At 47.6% G+C, this 17,747-nt stretch overlaps 1 protein-coding gene across 2 annotated transcripts; it reads right to left on the bottom strand.

Annotated features, from left to right (window-relative positions):
• Positions 1-7,837: 7,837 nt before the first annotated feature.
• Positions 7,838-17,430, bottom strand: si:dkeyp-120h9.1 (Y+L amino acid transporter 2-like). 2 transcript variants are annotated; one of them, XM_057021299.1, is made up of 12 exons: positions 17,144-17,425; positions 14,971-15,290; positions 14,715-14,890; positions 14,480-14,622; positions 13,940-14,065; positions 13,642-13,786; positions 13,182-13,305; positions 11,517-11,620; positions 11,321-11,417; positions 11,068-11,217; positions 9,569-9,752; positions 7,838-9,213 (listed from the first exon to the last, which is right to left on the bottom strand). In XM_057021299.1, exons 2-12 carry the CDS (start codon positions 15,097-15,099, stop codon positions 9,119-9,121), a joined length of 1,473 nt encoding a protein of 490 aa, XP_056877279.1. In that variant the 5' UTR covers positions 15,100-15,290; positions 17,144-17,425; the 3' UTR covers positions 7,838-9,118. The 2 variants fall into 2 exon arrangements, with proteins under 2 accessions (XP_056877279.1, XP_056877280.1); XM_057021300.1 differs by lacking the exons at positions 7,838-9,213; positions 9,569-9,752 and adding an exon at positions 9,762-10,686 and having other exon boundaries at positions 17,144-17,430.
• Positions 17,431-17,747: the final 317 nt, after the last annotated feature.

The raw sequence follows: 17,747 nt of genomic DNA on the forward strand, positions 1-17,747 counted from the left end.
TTGATAATATTTCGGGTGTTGGTAAGAATTCAGCCAGATGTAGAACGCTGAGGCAGAGCAGCTCAATACTTGGCCCTGGTTCTTGGGTGAGGGGGCCAACGCCCCGCGGAACTGAAACCAAAAACAGAAATCTGAACATTAAAGACCAAAAAAAAGCAGTTTCGTTTACACCACAACTTTGTTTTAAAACAAAACAGTTGAGAACATGGCGCTGAAGGACCTTTAAATGGGGGGGGAAAGGGGGCGTTGGTGGCTCAGTCTGGAGGGGTTCTGGGTTGCATCGCACCGTGTGGACAAAAGTGGCAGGACACCTTCGGAGCACCACCGAGGTACCCTTGAGCAAGGTGAAGAACCCCTGGGAGAGGCTCCAGCACCCTCCCCCTGGCCCAAAAAGGGGTTTAGCGGTCAAGAAGGAGAAAAAAGAGCCAGAATTCCTGAGCTTTATCTTATTAAATCACGAGAGTTTGCAGGGGGGGAGGGGTGGGGGGGGGGGGGGGGGGGGGGGTAGTGAGGAGAAGTGAAAGTTGCTCGTGAGTAAAACTGCAACTACTGCCGCCGCCTCATTCCTCATCTTCTGTCCTTATTCCCACATCACTCGCTGCTTCTTCCTTTCACTCCGAGGAGGAGGACAAAATGGGATGATTGTGAAAGGGTGTCTGGTTGCCATGGTGACAATAATGAGGGCATTGCTTGGTAAATCCAATTGGCCACGGTGCGCTCTGATTCATTTGAGGTGCACGTGTTTGAGTTGGTGTGAGAGTGCTGTGACCAATGGAGTCTCACGCCTCCCCAAACACACACACACACACACCACACACACACACACACACACACACACACAGAAGCTAAGTTAGTTCAACAAAAAACAATGAAAAACATTAAAAAACAACTCTTAGTAAAACCAGTATGAACTGGTTTCATGTTCGTATCCCCCAACCATCGCTCAGACCACCACTGGTGGGATTTACCCCATCGGCCGGGTTAGCGAGGCAGCAGCAAACCGCCACAACCGCCTTAAGAGCTGAGCACACTTGGCAGAACCGGGTCGTGCACTTACTGTACGCGTACCGCCACCCTTTCACCTTTCCAGGCTTGTGCCACCTGCCTCTACAGTACATCATGGTGAGCAGTAATCCCAGCGAAGGTGCTCCGCTCCCAGCCAAACCTCCTTTTATGCTGCTACCCTTCCTATTGTGCGCTCTCCCCATCTCTTCCTGTTGCTATTGTGTTCTGTCCCTCTCTGTCCAACAATTGGATCATTTTCTCTCGCCCGTTCGCACTCTCGCCTCCCTGCGTGTCCCACAGAGCACAGGGGGCCATCGGACAATGGCTGCGATACACGCGCTGCCCGCCAGCGGTGCAGACTGGCACCGCGGCGACGGCCCTGCTGCCGGCTTTACCTGGGGTTGCCCCCACCGTGCACGCTCTCTGATGGCACCTCAGGGACGACAAAACGATGCAAAGGTCATCGGTGCAGCGCGTTGTTGGACTGGTGGACTCACACTTTGCTCGACACGGTTGCATCATGTATGTTCGCTATGTGTCAACGATAGGATTTCCTATTCTGCACCTCCAGCGGGGCAGATGAGGCGGGTCGCAGCAGGGTGGGGCAACAGGGTGGCAACAACATCTGCAAACCGCAGCTTCCTCTCCCACGCCACCCGGCACCTGCCGATCACCACGGGGGGAAGTTAACCTCCGCGGGCTGGAGAGCACGGGCCAGCGAAGCGTGGACGGCGGGGAAGTCGGCCTCGGGTTTGCGGGTTCTTGTGGCGGAACGTAGAACAAGAACGTAGAATCATCACAAACATCTGGAGTCTGGAGATAAGAGTCAGAACAAAGAGGCAGGTTGACTCTGCAGCGCTGAAGCGAAGAGGAAGGGAGGTGATTACAAGAGCGTTGCTCAAAAACAGGGTGGAGACGGGGAAGACAGGTTGGCTAATGGTGTGGAAACTAACATGAGCTGATGCTGCAGCTGCGCGTCTGCGTCCACTGAACTGCTGCGCGTCTGCGTCCACTGTACTGCTGCGCGTCTGCATCCACTGTACTGCTGCGCGTCTGCGTCCACTGTACTGCTGCGCGTCTGCGTCCACTGAAGTGCTGCGCGTCTGCGTCCACTGTACTGCTGCGCATCTTCGTCCACTGAACTGCTGCGCGTCTGCGTCCACTGAACTGCTGCGCGTCTGCGTCCACTGTACTGCTGCGCGTCTGCGTCCACTGAAGTGCTGCGCGTCTGCGTCCACTGAACTGCTGCGCGTCTGCGTCCACTGTACTGCTGCGCATCTGCGTCCGCTGTACTGCTGCGCGTCTGCGTCCACTGTACTGCTGCGCGTCTGCGTCCACTGTACTGTGCTGCGCATCTGCGTTCAGGGGACACAGCAGCGTGTGTGTGTGTGTGTGTGTGTGTGTGTGTGTGTGTGTGTGTGTGTGTGTGTGTGAGTAGACATCTGTCCTGTCTGGAGGACCAGCCTATGCTTGGTAACCACCATCACCTGGAGGATTTTATAAGTTACTGTTTTGGAACATGAGTCCTTAAATATCAAACATCCTGGCGTAAAGGTCCAAATATAAATTCTGGGTTTATAAAAGCAATTTTCCAGCGTATGAATATCTAAAGTGTTCACGGCCGACATCTGAATCAAGGTTATTGTGCCGAGCTCCTCCAAGCTGAGCCCAGTTGTTCGTAAATTCCTCTTCCTTCATTCCTGAAATATCTCCTCAGACGATGTGCTTGATGATAAAATGGAGCCCGGTTCTGGAGTTGCCGAGGCCGACCCACAACCCCGGCGCTGCCACAAACCCTCGTCTGAACGCTTGTTTCAAACGAGGGAGACAAACATCTCCGATGGCAACCAGGAAACAAATCAAAGGTTCCTCCTCTTTCTCCCTTTTCCCTCAGCCTTAGTTCAGTCCCAGCATGAGTGTGCGCGCACACACACACACAACACACACACACACACGCGCACACACACACACACACACACACACACACAACACACACACACACACACACAGACACACACACACACGTATGTTAGGCTGGCATCGGATGTATTGGACCCTTGGGAACGCCACATCCTTGCCACCATGAAAACTCAGCAGCTCTGCTGGGAAACACAAAGGCCGAACTGGCAGGCGTGACGCCGGGAGCATGAGCTCATGACTGGCGCCGCCACACACACGCGGGCGATGCCAAATCTCTTCGGACCCGAGCAGGAAGCTCGCCTGAAATGTGATCAAGCTGTCACATATGAACCGGGCAGTTTGCATAATGTTCCACTCAGGTTCTCCAGAACTTTCCCAGTGTTTTGGTCTAAGCCTCCAGGAGAGGCAGCCCTAAAACTGCCCAGAATGGCTCGGCTCGGCTCCACGTGCACCGTGCACGCCTGCGAACTTTACCCTTCTCGAAAGGGTGATATATGGGGGTGGCCAGACAGACAAGGATGGGGGGGGGGGGGACGGTGCAGAGATTTATTTAACAACGGATGACAAGTGGGAAATGATCCGGGGAAACGTGAAATCTGATGTAGCTTCGCATCGCCGTGCACGCCTCCCGTGCACGCCTCCCGCAGCACTGGCACGAGAGGCTGCAGCGAGGAGGCGCGTTGCTATGGTGTGGGAAGATTTCAGAGAGCGGCAGGGGGGCGGTGGGGGGGGGGGGGGGGGTGATGGAGAGAGAGGTCGCAGGGCATGAGGGTGTTTGGATGAGGAGCGAGGCTGGCGGAGGGATGAGGATGGCAGTAAACTAAATGCAACCAGGACGGAGGTGAGGGACAGGGGCAACCGGGGTAACCAGGGCAACCGGGGTAACCGGGGTAACCCCCCCCCAAACAATCTGCTAAACCTGCTCAAATTAAAACACCTCCAGCTTCATCTCCAAACACAAGAGGCGCTGCTAACAAGGCACAGCTGCTGGAAAGCTGTATCTCTATCTCATGCTTTATTCATGAAACCCCGCAGATGACCCTCTGAGTGGCCCCCAGCTTCGGTAACGGGGGGGGGGCAACTGAGTGGCAAACATGACAACACAGCTGAGGGAGGCAGGAGGGCCATTTTACTGCTGCATCGCATCGCGATTTTCCAAACTATAGACGACCATAGAGGACGTGTGTGAGGCGCGTGCGTTGTGGCCTGAAGCGACGTCGCTCTATAAATTCTTAGAGTGCGGTCGCCCCCTGCTGGTGGAGGACAGGTACAACACCATGGCAACAGGAGATGAACGTAGGCAAAAACAAAGAAAAGATTTATACGAAACGGCTTCGGTTCCGATTAATGCCCGAGCAACAAGTTGGAGTTGTTGTCAGAACCTTTTTTTTGAAGGATTAATTTTGTACATTTTCATTGTATTTAATTTTCTGAGGAATTCCACAAATACCGTGAATTAAGAAAATAAATCCCGTCCATCAGTTTAAGGCAACAAAAATGTAAATCAGCAGGTTTTTCCAGCGTCACGACCATCAGGAGCCGGTCGATATCTTCCAATCAACTACTGAACACAACACGACAGAGAGGAGACCGGTCCTCTGTTACCAGGACACGAATTTGGCTTTTCAGGGGAACATTTCTAACTGCAGCTCGCTCGCACAGGTGGAAACGCTCCTCTCAACTGTGCACCCAACACGCCTCAGTTAAAGGCCCCGCATCGACCTAGAATCGATTCTTTCCACAATCTGAACGTGCACAAACAATCCTGATTCGGTTTCAATGAAACATTAATCGTCGTCAGCTGACTGCGCCTCTCGGGGAGGTGAGAGTGAGTCCTGATCCTTCACGCGTGACTTCATCGCGAGTTATGGGTTCAAATAACGATTCCAGCTTATCCTGCATATGATTCCACATTATGACACTTTTCCACACGCAAAATGCCTTTAAATTACTTATTTATCTTTCTTTTTTGGGATATCCCTGGAGATGAAATCTCTTTTGAGGGAGCCCCAACACTGGAGGGGACCCCATTATAAACTACAGACCATTTTAACTACAGAAACAGAAGGAACACAAGCTGAAATTTCATGTAAGACAGGTGGAGGTGTAAATAATGGATCTCCCGCACAATAAACCCACTGCTGGGGTCGACGTGTCGTCTTCCCGGATTCTGCAGCAGCCTGAAGAACATTTGAGAGTCTCTCAGGTTCGGAGCCTTTCTGGTTATTAAACATAAGCAGCATTTTTTTTTTCTAGTGACTTAAGTAGAGAAAGCAAATAAACGACCCCCACTTCGAGCCACAGTCGGTCCTGCTGGTTTCAGGATGGGCTCCTGAACGCTGATGTTTCACGGTGTGTCAGAATTCTGAAGCCCACTTACGTTTGAAGTGTCTGCGGCAGGCACTGGGCCTCCAGCGGGCTCTGGTCCGGATCCAGTTCAGGCGCTGATGCAGCTCCATGACGCTCAGCTGGTGCCGGGGCCGGGTGCTTCTGCCCAGTAGAGGCGCTGCCAGCGGGGCATCAGCGGGACCAGCGGACCTCTGTAAGGTTCTGGACGCTGCTCGGATAGATTTCCTCTCCTCTCGGTTATCTTTTATGCATGAGTCCGTGGAACCTGACCCCCCCACCCAGTCACAGAGAGTCATCACCCTGCTGAAATGTGATGCCCCTGCAGGTGGGGCCGCACCTGGGGAGGGAAGGCACGCACGCGCTGCCAGTGTTTCATGGTGAAGTGATTTCATTCACAACTTGAAACGAAATTTCCCAGCGACGCTCAGTCACTATTTTTCCAAAACGCAATTGTGCTTTAAAAATACACACCACGTCGTGTTTACAGTTTGTCAACAAAGGAAAACGTTTTAATCCAAAGAAAAAAATCTATTTTGTCATAGACAAATCCTTGCTGCGCTCTCAGTGAGAGAAAATGGCGTGAAATACCTCGGAGAAAGAATAAAGTTTGGCGATAGCGAGGCTCCCGGCTGCTCTGGAAACGCGCTTACGCTCACATCCTGTAGGTGGCGGTAATGCACCGAGTAGCTGACGCCTAAATAATGCAAAACTAAACTTTTATGAAGTTATCTTTAATAAAGATTAAGCAATCTATCTTTTCAAATCAACAAAACAAAAAAATCCCAAATGTCCAACTTTGAAAAAACAATAACTTGCGCGTTTTAGCTTATATGGTTAACTTTCATGAAATAAGATATTTTAGAACTATTTACATATAAAATAAAAACATATCTAGACATATATCTAAATATCCTTCAGATTGTAGACTTCGATGCCCATCGCTCATCAAAGGCACCTTAAGCTGTAATAAAAGCATGTGAATCTGTGCAGTTATAAAGTTTTTGGTGGGGGCCTCGTTAGAAAAACGCTTCAGGGTTGCGAACGTTCCAGCGGCCGTCGGTAACTATTCATAAATCATAATCAAACTCATCCCTTTATCTTCTAAACATTGACTTAACGACCAGATCGTAGTTTGTTCCGTTTTAAAACCTTTTTTCTGGATTGCGCGTGACCGTTGAAGCGGACAGATGTCACATTGGGCGGAGCTGTTTTTTTTTAACAATGAAACTTTATCAAAACACTTCAACACTAAAATGTATAGGAAAATAATTTGTCATATAATTCTTATTATGTGTCTAGACTTGCACTGTATTTGTGGGTTGTTAGTACAAGTAGAAGTAATTCAAATGCACTCCTCCGGATGAACAAAATTAGGTTTATATTTTAGACTTTGTGCCTGGATTAAATCATTATTCCTCGAACTTCAAAGTCATAATTTGTGCCTGAAACTCGTTCCGTGTGTAAACATGCATCACATGATTTGTTTAAACAATATTTTTTTAATTCAGGAAACTCATAAATCGTCCTTAACCCTGATTGTCCTCTTTATAAAGCTTATTCTGCAAACAAAAGATTGTATAACCAGTTGATGGCTTGCGTGTGAAATGCAGAGAGAAATATTTAATCATCTAATGATCCAGAGATGTATCTGCAAACATTAACGCCCTTAAGCATTACAACAGACTTTCTTTTCAAGAAATAATGAGCAGCTAATTATTGTTGAAGGCTGTAGGTGGATTTTTGAGACGACGCTCATCAGGTCATCTAATGTGGCTTCCATTGCACAGATCTGCCTTTTCAAGGTTTATGTGTGGAATTTCCTGCCTTTATAATAGGATTGGGACCATTAGTTGTGTCGTGCAGAAGTTAGAATCCAACTTTTAACAAGAACCAAGCAGCTAAGTCAAGAGGTTCATCATTACTTTAAAAACTGAAGGTCAGTCAGGCCGTAAAATGGCAAAAATGGTGAAAGTGCAGTTGCAGAAACCATCAGGTGCCTCCATGAAACTGGCCCAAGAGTTCCCTCTGCTGCTGAGGAAGCTCATCCCAGTTCTAGTCGCAGACGCGTCTTCATCCGCTGTTCAGGAGACTGAATCGGATCTTTACAGTCAAAAACCACGACCAAGGCAACGTAATGTTCAGAGATTTGTTTGGGCCAGGAAACAGAAGGACCAGTAGAACGCTGTGCTTTGGTCGAATGAGCACAACTTTCAGATCTTTGGTTCCACCCGACGTGTCTTTGTGACAGTCATCAAAGCAAAGACAAGAGAACCAGTCAGTATCTGGTTTGACCACCACCATTGGGAACAATCTTGGAGCGAAACAGGCCTTTTCTTGGACATAAAGGACTTAAATCTAAAAAGAATCCAGGAAATGTATAAAGTCATCATCAGTAATGGTCATTGTAGCCATTTTGATGTTAGTCAATTAGTCATCTAACCAGGTTAGAAACTCTAATTTAGTTGTTTTTGTGAAGTCGTAAATATAAATATTTTAAAACGTCCTACTGGGGGGCACAGCGCCCCCTGCTGGGGGAGGTGCAGTTAGTTGTGATCACAGTTGATGACGTTAAAACACCTTTAATCAAACACAATATGACGTGAAAAGTTGTTGAAAGCACCACAACATATTTGTACAGTAAAAATAAAACAGGATCGAACAGCAAACACACACTTCAGGTGATACTTGCAAAATGTAGGTGCACACACTTTTATCATAAATGTGAAAAAAGATAGAATATACTTCAAGTCTAAAACGTTTACCTGTAGAGTAGATACATGGTTATAACAAACATCGATAACTTACTGAAAGATGCTGAAAATCGACTATTAAATCTCTCTGTGCTTCTGTTGGCTGGTGCTGTGTAAGACACAAGAATGGTTTAATCCAAGGCCGAAATAATCTCATTTCTGACAAAGTGCTTCGTGATTTCAAACGGACGCGATATCTGGTCTCTGATTAACGGAACAGGTGAGGCCAGTGGCCGATCCCCCTCACAGAAGGCACGTACACACCCAACACTGCGACATCATACAGCTACCACTCCTCTACTAAAGCAGATTAACGGCTTTGGCTACCAAGCGAAAACATGGTTCAAGTTTCTGAACGTTTTACAGAGAAAAAAAACAACCCAAAACACTTAAAATACAGATGTTACACCCAGAGTGGAAAAAATATCACCAAGCTGCTGATTGTTTACCTGAAGTATTGTCAGATTACGTCGATTGACACCCTCCTTACGACTCTTTGATGGTCAATTAAAGAAAGAAACAGAGGTAGTTACATGACGTACGGCAGAATGACACTTTAGCAAAAGTACCAACATCAAACAGGAAGCCCCAGAAAACAAAACAACCCTGAAATGAATGATTTAAAGGTATCTGGAACAAAAAGTTTTCACAGCACGACAGTTGAAAACACCCCCCTCCTTCCGTTTAAATCCTTTAGTTTGACTGCATAACGGAACGTGTGACATGAAGCTCAAATGTGCGGATTTAAGCTTTGCAGCTAATAGAGGAGCTACGTGACCTGTGTGGTCTCCCTGTGCCAACGGGCACTCCCTCACATCTCAATGGGCGGCTTTTAGCATCTCTGAACAAATTTGTACAGTGTGTTTGTGCACAAGATCATGTTAGTGGCGACTGTGGAACCGGTTCTGAGTGGGTGCACGTGAAGGTGCAACTGTGCATGTCTGAAGACTATCCTGTACAACATCTTAATCCAGCTGTGGCAGATTGTGTTGAGATCTTCTCCACGACTCCTCTACTAATTTGGACCCTCAGTCTTAATTTGTCTGCTCCCGTTTCATCCCTCCACGCCGTATTTTGGGTCTTTTGATGCTCCTTTATTTCATCTTCTCCGGGTCGATATTGTCCAGGTCAATATCAGGAGAGGCCAAACAACACATGCACACTTTCTGGGTCAATAACGAGATCTTGTCTGCAATGACAGAGAAAGAAAATTCACATTCCGACACCTTCAGAGCAGCCTCAGTAGTATTTGGGGCCATTTAGACGACTTTCTAAAGGAAGAGAAGGCTCCGGACGTGTCCTCCTGAGGCCATTTACCAAAAATCAACCCAGTTTATAAAGTCATTTGGAAATTTGAGAAGAGAGAAAGTGAGTGAGTGAGTGAGTGCTCGAGGCACGGGCAGTCTGACAGAAGCAAACAGCTTATGTTAACAGTGGATGGTATTTTAGTTGTTACAGGCAGAAAGGGGGCAAGTCTTAATTACAATCCCGTACACAGAAACCCCCAAGATGTCTGCAGAGCAGTGCTGCCACAGGCCTCTTACCCAGGATCTTCCTGAGGAAGGCTGGTCTGGAGCTGGAAGGCCTGTAGACGCAGATGTAGTAGACCGGTGCTCCAGATAAGGCCACGCTGATCCCCACCAGAGAGTTGATGGTGTCACTGTAGAGCGGAACCACCACCAAGAAGATGCTGCATATGCAGTAGACGATTGGGAAAAACAACGATAGCTGCAAGAGAACAGAGAAATGGGTTTGAAAGTCATCATAAGATGGACATGATGAGATTAAACTGGGTCCATAAAGCCGTGGCTCTAATGTCCCTCAATTACGGAGCCAGCCCTCAAAGCAGTTTAGAGAACAAACAGGAGAATCCAATTAGCTCTCAACATTGTCATTTCTAAGAAAAAGTATATAAATAAGTGACATGTAATAATGCTGAATAATAAAGTCTTATTAATATTATTTTTGTTCTTACCAACTGAAACCCATGACCTGAAATATTAAAGCATCTTAATACTTGATCTAATGACCAGCTGCCAGTTCCTCATTCAAAATCATTTTGTACAAGACGGCACTTAAAATAAAATGTCCGTGGTCAAAAGATCAAAGAACCCAGACATCAAAGACAATCTTCTTTGTCAGAAGGAAAAAGAAAGGAGCAAACGAAGCAGACTGTGAGCACTTCTCAGAAGCTCAGCATCAGACTGGTGGATGAGAGACAGCCCGTTCTTCTGGAACAGCTTCAGAAGGACAATGAGCAAGCGTCACGGTGGGACATTCAAGACGGCGGCTGAAGAACGGCTGAAGGGAGCTGCTGAGCTGATCCTGGCTGTGGGAGCCAGGCTCTGCATGGTGGTGCAGACATGTGGTGGAGCTGAGCATCATCAGAGAGCTGGGGGAGCGTCGGCGCCCGGAGAGGGAGGTGGACGCCGTCACAAGACTCATTGGTGGAACTGAGGATGAACAATTGGGTTCCTTGAGGACCAGAAGAGGGTTCCAGGACCGTCCAGGAGAGCAGCTGGAGGACAACAAACAACTATTCTCAAGTCTGGTTTTCTGGGACTCTGATGTTTGCAAGCGAGTCTGATGTTGGCATCAAGGACGTTCTCAAGGTCGTCTGTCCAGAGATGCTGGGAGGATCTGCTGCTGAAAACCTTCCTGACTGATGAGAGGAAGCAGCTGATTTTTATTTCATTTTGTTGTTTTTCTGTTCTAAATATTTGTTCTGTGCAAATAAACTAAGAGTTCTAGAAAAAAAAACCCAAACAAACTGTGATGGATTCTTGAGTAAGAGATGAAGAGATGAAGTCTGTCAATGTGTAAACACGAGAACCAAAAGCTGCCGACTTCTTTAACGCTACGAGCCGATAATCTCCCGTGTTTACAGGAAACATCACAGTTAAAAAAGCAGCATGTGTCCTCCCTCTGCACAGTGGGAGGTGATACGCGATACACACTGCAGGACTAGGCAACGCTAGAAGCCTCGGCATTTCCAAAAGCTCAATTACTTTGCAAATATTTTTTAAATAAACGGCAAAACCACCTTAACAGGCCGATGAAGATCAGGAGCCTTGAAGCGAAGGTAGATCAGGCTGGCTATTGACAAGCCGATGAAGAGCCAGTAGTTAAAACTGAAGTAATTAATTAACTGGAAAACGTCAGGCACAGACAGGTACAGCAAAGCCATCGCGCCCTGAAAAGTTCACAAGAAACACAAAGTCAATCAGCAAACAATGAAATTAAGCAGCAGCAGAAGAATCGGAGGTGGTCTGAAATATGAAAAGTGAGACACTGACGTTGAAAAGCAGGGCGGGTATGGGCGTGAAGCGTTCGATGTGGATCATGCAGAGAGCGTCGGGTAGCTGACCTTCTCTGGATCCAACAAAAAACAACCTGGAGAGCAGCACAAAGGTCAGGCGACGCATTCCTGTGCAGGCAGAGCTCCGTCTGCAGCAGAGACAACCGGCGGTGCATCCGGGTGCGTTTGCTCACCTGGAGGCAGCGATGATGGACGAGTTGAGGCCTCCGTAGCAAGAAATGGCCACAGACAGAGGGATGATCCATCGAGCCCACCCAAGCACCTCATCGGCAAATGTCTGGGGAAAGTTGCAACCGTCAAAAGACAACATTCTATGGAACATTCCTGTCTAGCACGCTAAGCTATGAAACGCGCCGTGCTTATTAGCCATGCAACCATTAAGTTTCTGTGGTTTGATTTTTCCCCTTTAGAATAACAGAGTTCATTGAGGAGATGTAAGAAGAGGACAAGCGCCAGAGCTGTAGACACTTCTGGGTGGAATTAGCAGATCAACAGGGTGAGATATCAGCAGGAGACCCAGCCGCAGCGCGATCATCAATGCCGCCTCCGCTTTAGGCTTTTCACCTGCTGGGACAGGAAGTGAGAGGCGTTCATTCACCGCTGCGCGCCCCTTTCAAAGCTTTAGAAAAACACAAGCGCTCAAATGAATATCCTTCCTCAGCCAAGCTGCCGCACAGACGCCAGCAGAGTCGATTACAGGAGCATTTCTGGCCAACATCCTGCTCTTTGTGTAAAAACCTTCCCATGGAATGTCGCCCGTAGCTTCACGCTGCTCGGGAGGCACTAAGGGCCCATCAGAACCCCACCGACCAGCTTCTGATGCACTCACAGCGTGCACACACATATTTCCCACCATGAGGTGTGGAACAGCTGCGATGAGCCGAGACGAACATTCACTGTTCACATTTCATGCTCTGCCTCATCTGCCGGGGGGGGGGTGGGGTGGGGGGGGGGGGCTGGTTACCCTGGTGGCATCTGGTTCAGGCTAGTGGAAACAAGCTAATCTTTTTTCTTTCTTCTCCAGGATCCACCCTATCCAGGTTGTGGTTTAGTTCTAAACTACACTCATCTATACATTCCATACGCTACTGATTAATTGTATTTAATAGATTTAATTAAATGATTCCATCTATTGATTGATAATAATATAATGTTTGGTCTCCTGTACCGTACTGAGCCGGTTTGTGACAGCTTTAAGACCTCACGCACGTCCCACCAGAGGGTCCGATGTACAGAACAGCGTTGGATCATTCAGAAGTGCAAACGTCGCCTCACCCTCCCGTCCCGGTGCTCCAACGTACGGATCACTGTTTACACAATGCAACACCGATGTGGGAAAGCTTCACAGTAAACAACATTTATGTTTGTTCGCGAATGACAAATCCGGTCAAGCAAGGTTTAACTACAGGGGACAGGGTGGAATGGTGGAGATATGTAGATGATGACATCAAAGCGCTGTCACTCAAAGCGTCGTCCTCCACCAGTGCTGTAATCACATCAGCAACTTCCCCCGTTCCTGTGTGGAGCGCTAACGACTTTATCTAGATGAGACTTTCATCATAATCTGGTCTCCTACAGACGATATCAATGAAACAGATACTAGCGCCAGTGGCTGCAGAGTGACTGTCCACAACAGGAAGGAGTGGCCAGATGGCTTCAATTTGGATAAGTTCTGCTATGCCCTAACAGAGTTACCGGGTAGGCATGAGGCAACGGCCGATCCAATCTTTCCCATCTGTTTTTTCAGCCCAACAAATATTAGAATGAAAGACGAATCTCTGCCGTCTGCACAACAACAGACATCATTTGGGCTCCAGCAGGCGTCTGCAGATACTCACCACAGCAACCGCTTCGCTGGCCAGCACCGCGTTAGCATCCATGACGATGTAATAGGCGATATTGGTCAAGATGTAGATAATTGTGACAATAGGCATGGAGATAGCAATGGACAAGGGCAGATTCCTGTGGAAGGAGAGAAACTCGTATTCATGGACATTTGAGCTGTCAGGACTGTGGAACATCTGAGACGGATCAGCCAAGCGGTGCAAATACTGGCAGGTCAATAGTAGCTAGTCTGGCTACACAGAAGTCGGAGCCTCCTTTTTGCTAGAGTCCACATTAAAACACACACATTAGCATGGTGAGAGGAACACTGTGGTGCACAATTTCCTTTACTGATAAAAAAACCCCAATAATGTCATAGAAAGAAGATATTTACAGTTCTCCCCTCACATGGAACTCATAATGGAAATCTAAAAATGTTTGTACAGGTGGAGAAAAACCCAACACACATCGCACCTCTCTGGGTTTTTGATCTCCTCTGTGATGTAGTTGAGTGTGTCCCAACCAGAATAAGAATACAGAGCTGAATAGAGCGCCAGGGCCATGTTACCAGGGTCCAACTTGGATCCCTTAAACGAATCTTCAAAGTTTTGATCAAATCCTGCAACAACAGTATTTTTAATGGTTGATTTGCTCCACTAAAGACAATTAAAAAAAAAAAGAAGAATATTCAGTGTTCCTTTTTGGTCATTCAAATAAAGATACATTAAAAAATGTAACTTTTGTAACAGAGTTTGAACAGAATCCATCCTACCTTGGCCCAACCTGACCAGGCCAGTTATGATAATAAGAATTAGAGCTAGAACTTTGGCCACAGTGGAGATGACCTGCAGAATCGCTCCCCACTTCACCTTCATACAGTTCACATACGTCAGCAGACCTGCAAAAGAAGAAGCAGAAGCTTTTTAAAAATAAATAAATTACAGAAGCAATGTTTACCTCATTACTGAGTAAATAACAGCTGAATACTGAATATTAACAGAGTGTCTACAGGCATGTCTGACTTGAGCATGCACCAAAATAATCACATAGCAGAGCCAAAAAAAGCCAATGGAACATTATAAATGTGTTATAAAACTGCTGTGTGTAATAAATGAAAGATAAAGCCATAACCCAATGGCGCCAGCACCACAGTCGTGCTTTTGATAAGCACTACATTATTAGTTTTGCAGCTAACACAACTAATTGGAGAATTTTAGCTCCACATTTTTAACATTTTTTCCAGACACCTTTCATTTCCATGCCTCCTCCTCAGTCCAACACGCAACTTGAAAGAATTAAAAGAAAAACTTGCATATAATGAAGGCAGCGATAAGGCGGACGGCGTCGTAGGGGGCTGAGCAGGAAGGATAGAAAGGCTGGACAAGGTAGTTGGAAAAGGTCAGAGCTATGACCGCCTGACAGGCTGGTTCCACCATCAGCAGGGACGTCCAAAGTCTGCAGCAAAATAAGAAACAGTCAAATAAAGGAAATCTTATTTTAGGAGGAGGACCAAAAACAGGCTTTAGACACAATGTGGGGCTAAATACCGTATAAAAGCCACGAAACCACCAAAGGCTTCCAGAATATAGGCATAGGAGGCCCCGGATTTACGGATAGTGGTGCCCAGTTCTGCATAGCATAAAGCTCCAAACACCGAAAATATTCCCCCGATGGCCCACACGATGAGCGACATACCAAACGAGCCAGTGTGCAGAAGAACCCCCTAGAAGATAAGTTCAAGTAGCGAATTAGCATATTTAAAAGTCACGGCAAAGCAACCGAATCAAAACGACGGGCTCTTACCTTAGGCGACACAAAAATGCCGGAACCAATCATGTTTCCGACAATGAGACAGACCCCGTGAAGGAGGGAAATCTCCTGCTTCAGCTGCACGCCGCTGCCCTGAGGCGCCGGCGCCGCCTCAGCCACCATCCTGAGGCAGATGTGGTGCCAAGCCCCGACTCAAGAGGGTAATGACGACGAGAGTGGCGAAGAAGGAAAACCAAAGGCGGCGAACAGATGACGAGGGGGAGGAGCGGGCGTGGACGAGACGGTGGGAGAGTCAGTCCCACTCACAGCCGAAGCCTTAAGACATCTGCTGGTCGGACCTGCACACAGATGATCTGCAAAAATAAAGAAAATGCATCACGTCACCCACAAAACTTCCACATATGAGGCAAATACAGGGAGTCCTTAAAAGAGTCTCTCGCCGAAACATTAGGGACGGCAAAGAGAAGAAAAGCCTCGGCAAAACCGACAGATTCCCCCATCTCTGAGGAGGATGGGGCCTCCATGCCAAATCCATGTCACAGCGTTACAGAAATGGAAGGAAGTGGATTTGGCCACTAATTAACCGGCCGGATACGTCGTCAAGCACAGGCGTTGCCAAATCCACCTATTTCTAGACAGAAAAAGGGGATTTGCTGTGTGTGGCGCTCCGTCGGCCATGATGAATATCAGGGCACCCTCTGGATCAGGGTGCTGGGGAAGGTCAAAGGTGGTCAAATAAAGGACGCACACACACACCGACGCCTTCTTTAGGCTTCAGAACACTCGCCATCATCACAGATGAGGAGGAGAAGCAGGAGAAACGCAGACAAGACGCACACATTAGCCCAAACGGGCCTTAAATAAGGGAAGACAGCGAGTCAAAAACAGGGACAAGGACACAAGAAGTAGAGGAGAGAAAAGAAGCAGCCGCCACCCACAGATATGGTTACTTCGCCCTACAGCCAGGAGATAACAGAACCCATCCGGAACGGGAAGAAACCTGAAAGAAACACTGTAATAAACCCTCACAGCTTCACTCCTCACACAAAAAAAGAAACAACCACATTATGGACTGGGAACATGCAGTTCATGGGGAGAGAGGACAACAAAGGCAATTTGGAATTCAGAAGGAAAATTAGGAGAGATTAGTGTGGACCCTGGAAGAGAAGAGTTGTCCGCTAGGATAATGATCCAGCTGGGTTCCTCGTCATAGTGCCCCAGCTTTAGCAAACCTCAGCCAAACCAACCTACCGTGGAGCAGGGTTCTGTAAAAGTCTCTGTAAATGACTCTTTACGGGGGTTTCCTGCAATGGAAACGTGCCTATGGGGGGGTGAGGGGCCAGGTTGTGAGACACCTGGGCCCACTTTGTCCACCCGGCTACAGTGGATGTGGCGGCTGGGGATGCAGAGAGTGGCTCTGCGACCTGGATCATAGCAACAGTTGATATCGCTGGTCTTCCTGGTTACAGTTATCACAGCATCATAAAGGCAACATTGATTACAGCAGCTTTTGGAATGATGGTCAAATAAGGCTCGTTGCACAGACGCAACTATGTGTCCTCTACCTAATTTTCTGAATCGGCTCTTGTTTGAACGGGGAAAATCCCGTGACCAGTAAGACTTTACGGGCATCATGTTACAGTTTAACCCAACATGGCTGCTACATCCCCCTCCACTCGGCTTCACTCTGTGTGCTAAAACACTTAACTTTACATAAATGTCAGTTTAATTATCGGACGCTCGTGCTCAGCACTGATGGGTAAAGTCAATACGCCCTCACGAAGTTGCTAGAAATGAAGGTTTTGACTCGGTTTTCCTGGATCCGCTTTCAGAGTTACACACGAAGAACTCCAAAATTAAAGTCTTCCACCAACATCACATTTACAGTCTGCAAAAACGCGCAAATGACGTTGACGTGTATCAACACCGTCCTGAACACGCGCCCGACATATTGCGAGCATGTAACCAGCAGCCAACACATGTGAAACGTGACATTAATGCCGATTCTGCAGGCTAAAGATGACAGTTACAGCAGCGACGCTAACCGAGGTGACATGTGACGCAATATCCCAGATGCGCTGGTCTCGAGGCACGTGCTGATAAGCTAGGGCAGCGATGGACATGACTGGAAAGGCTTCAAAAACAGCCCGCCGACAGCGTTCAAGCCGATTCCTCTGCGTACAGTTAAAAATGTAGATGTAATCACCTTAGTCCGGTAGCCAGGCCTGTTTCTTCTCCACAGGTGAGGAGAGAAAGACCAGAAAGACCAAACCTGAGGTCGGAACTTCGGCTAAATCAGTACGCTGCTACTTCCTCGGATCAACGGCTGCCGCGGGATGTCTGACTCCGCCCTGTGACGGACCGACGGGAGGAAGAAGATGTCCCTGCATCCCCGCTGCTCCTGGTGGAACACCGGCATCCAGCGCCACTTTTATCGGTGTACTAAAGACACAGAAATCCATAAAGACTCGCAGGTTAATGGGAACTGGGAGCAAACCGCCCTCGGCGCATTGATCTGTGATTATGAAGGGGTGATGCGGCATGTGCAGACGTGTTTACTCTGTTTACCTTTAAGCATTCTTCTCCTTCTTTTCCAGATTTAAATAGGTCATTCACTTTAATACTCTCTTACATCACTTTTATGACACTATTTGGTTGGAAAACATTGTCTAGGAAAGGAATAGGTGCCATAAATGCGTGGCTTTACGACTACGTAATTCTGTCGCAACAACCCTTTGAACTCTACACATTCATATCATTTCTGAATATTTGAACATAAATAGCATTGGAATAATTTTCGGGATATTTAG

This window comes from Takifugu flavidus, chromosome 21 (genome assembly GCF_003711565.1).
Source record: "Takifugu flavidus isolate HTHZ2018 chromosome 21, ASM371156v2, whole genome shotgun sequence".
In the NCBI taxonomy this organism is placed as follows: domain Eukaryota; kingdom Metazoa; phylum Chordata; class Actinopteri; order Tetraodontiformes; family Tetraodontidae; genus Takifugu; species Takifugu flavidus.

What these genes read in the sequence shown, in the direction of transcription:
- si:dkeyp-120h9.1 (XM_057021299.1), bottom strand. Translation starts at nt 15,099, where the DNA reads ATGGTGGCTGAGGCGGCGCCGGCGCCTCAGGGCAGCGGCGTGCAGCTG. An exon ending in TCCATCATCGCTGCCTCCAG is followed by an intron (nt 11,418 to 11,516) that starts GTGAGCAAACGC and finishes GCTGCTCTCCAG; the next exon opens with GTTGTTTTTTGTTGGATCCA. An exon ending in CTTCCTCAGGAAGATCCTGG is followed by an intron (nt 9,214 to 9,568) that starts GTAAGAGGCCTG and finishes CTGTCATTGCAG; the next exon opens with ACAAGATCTCGTTATTGACC.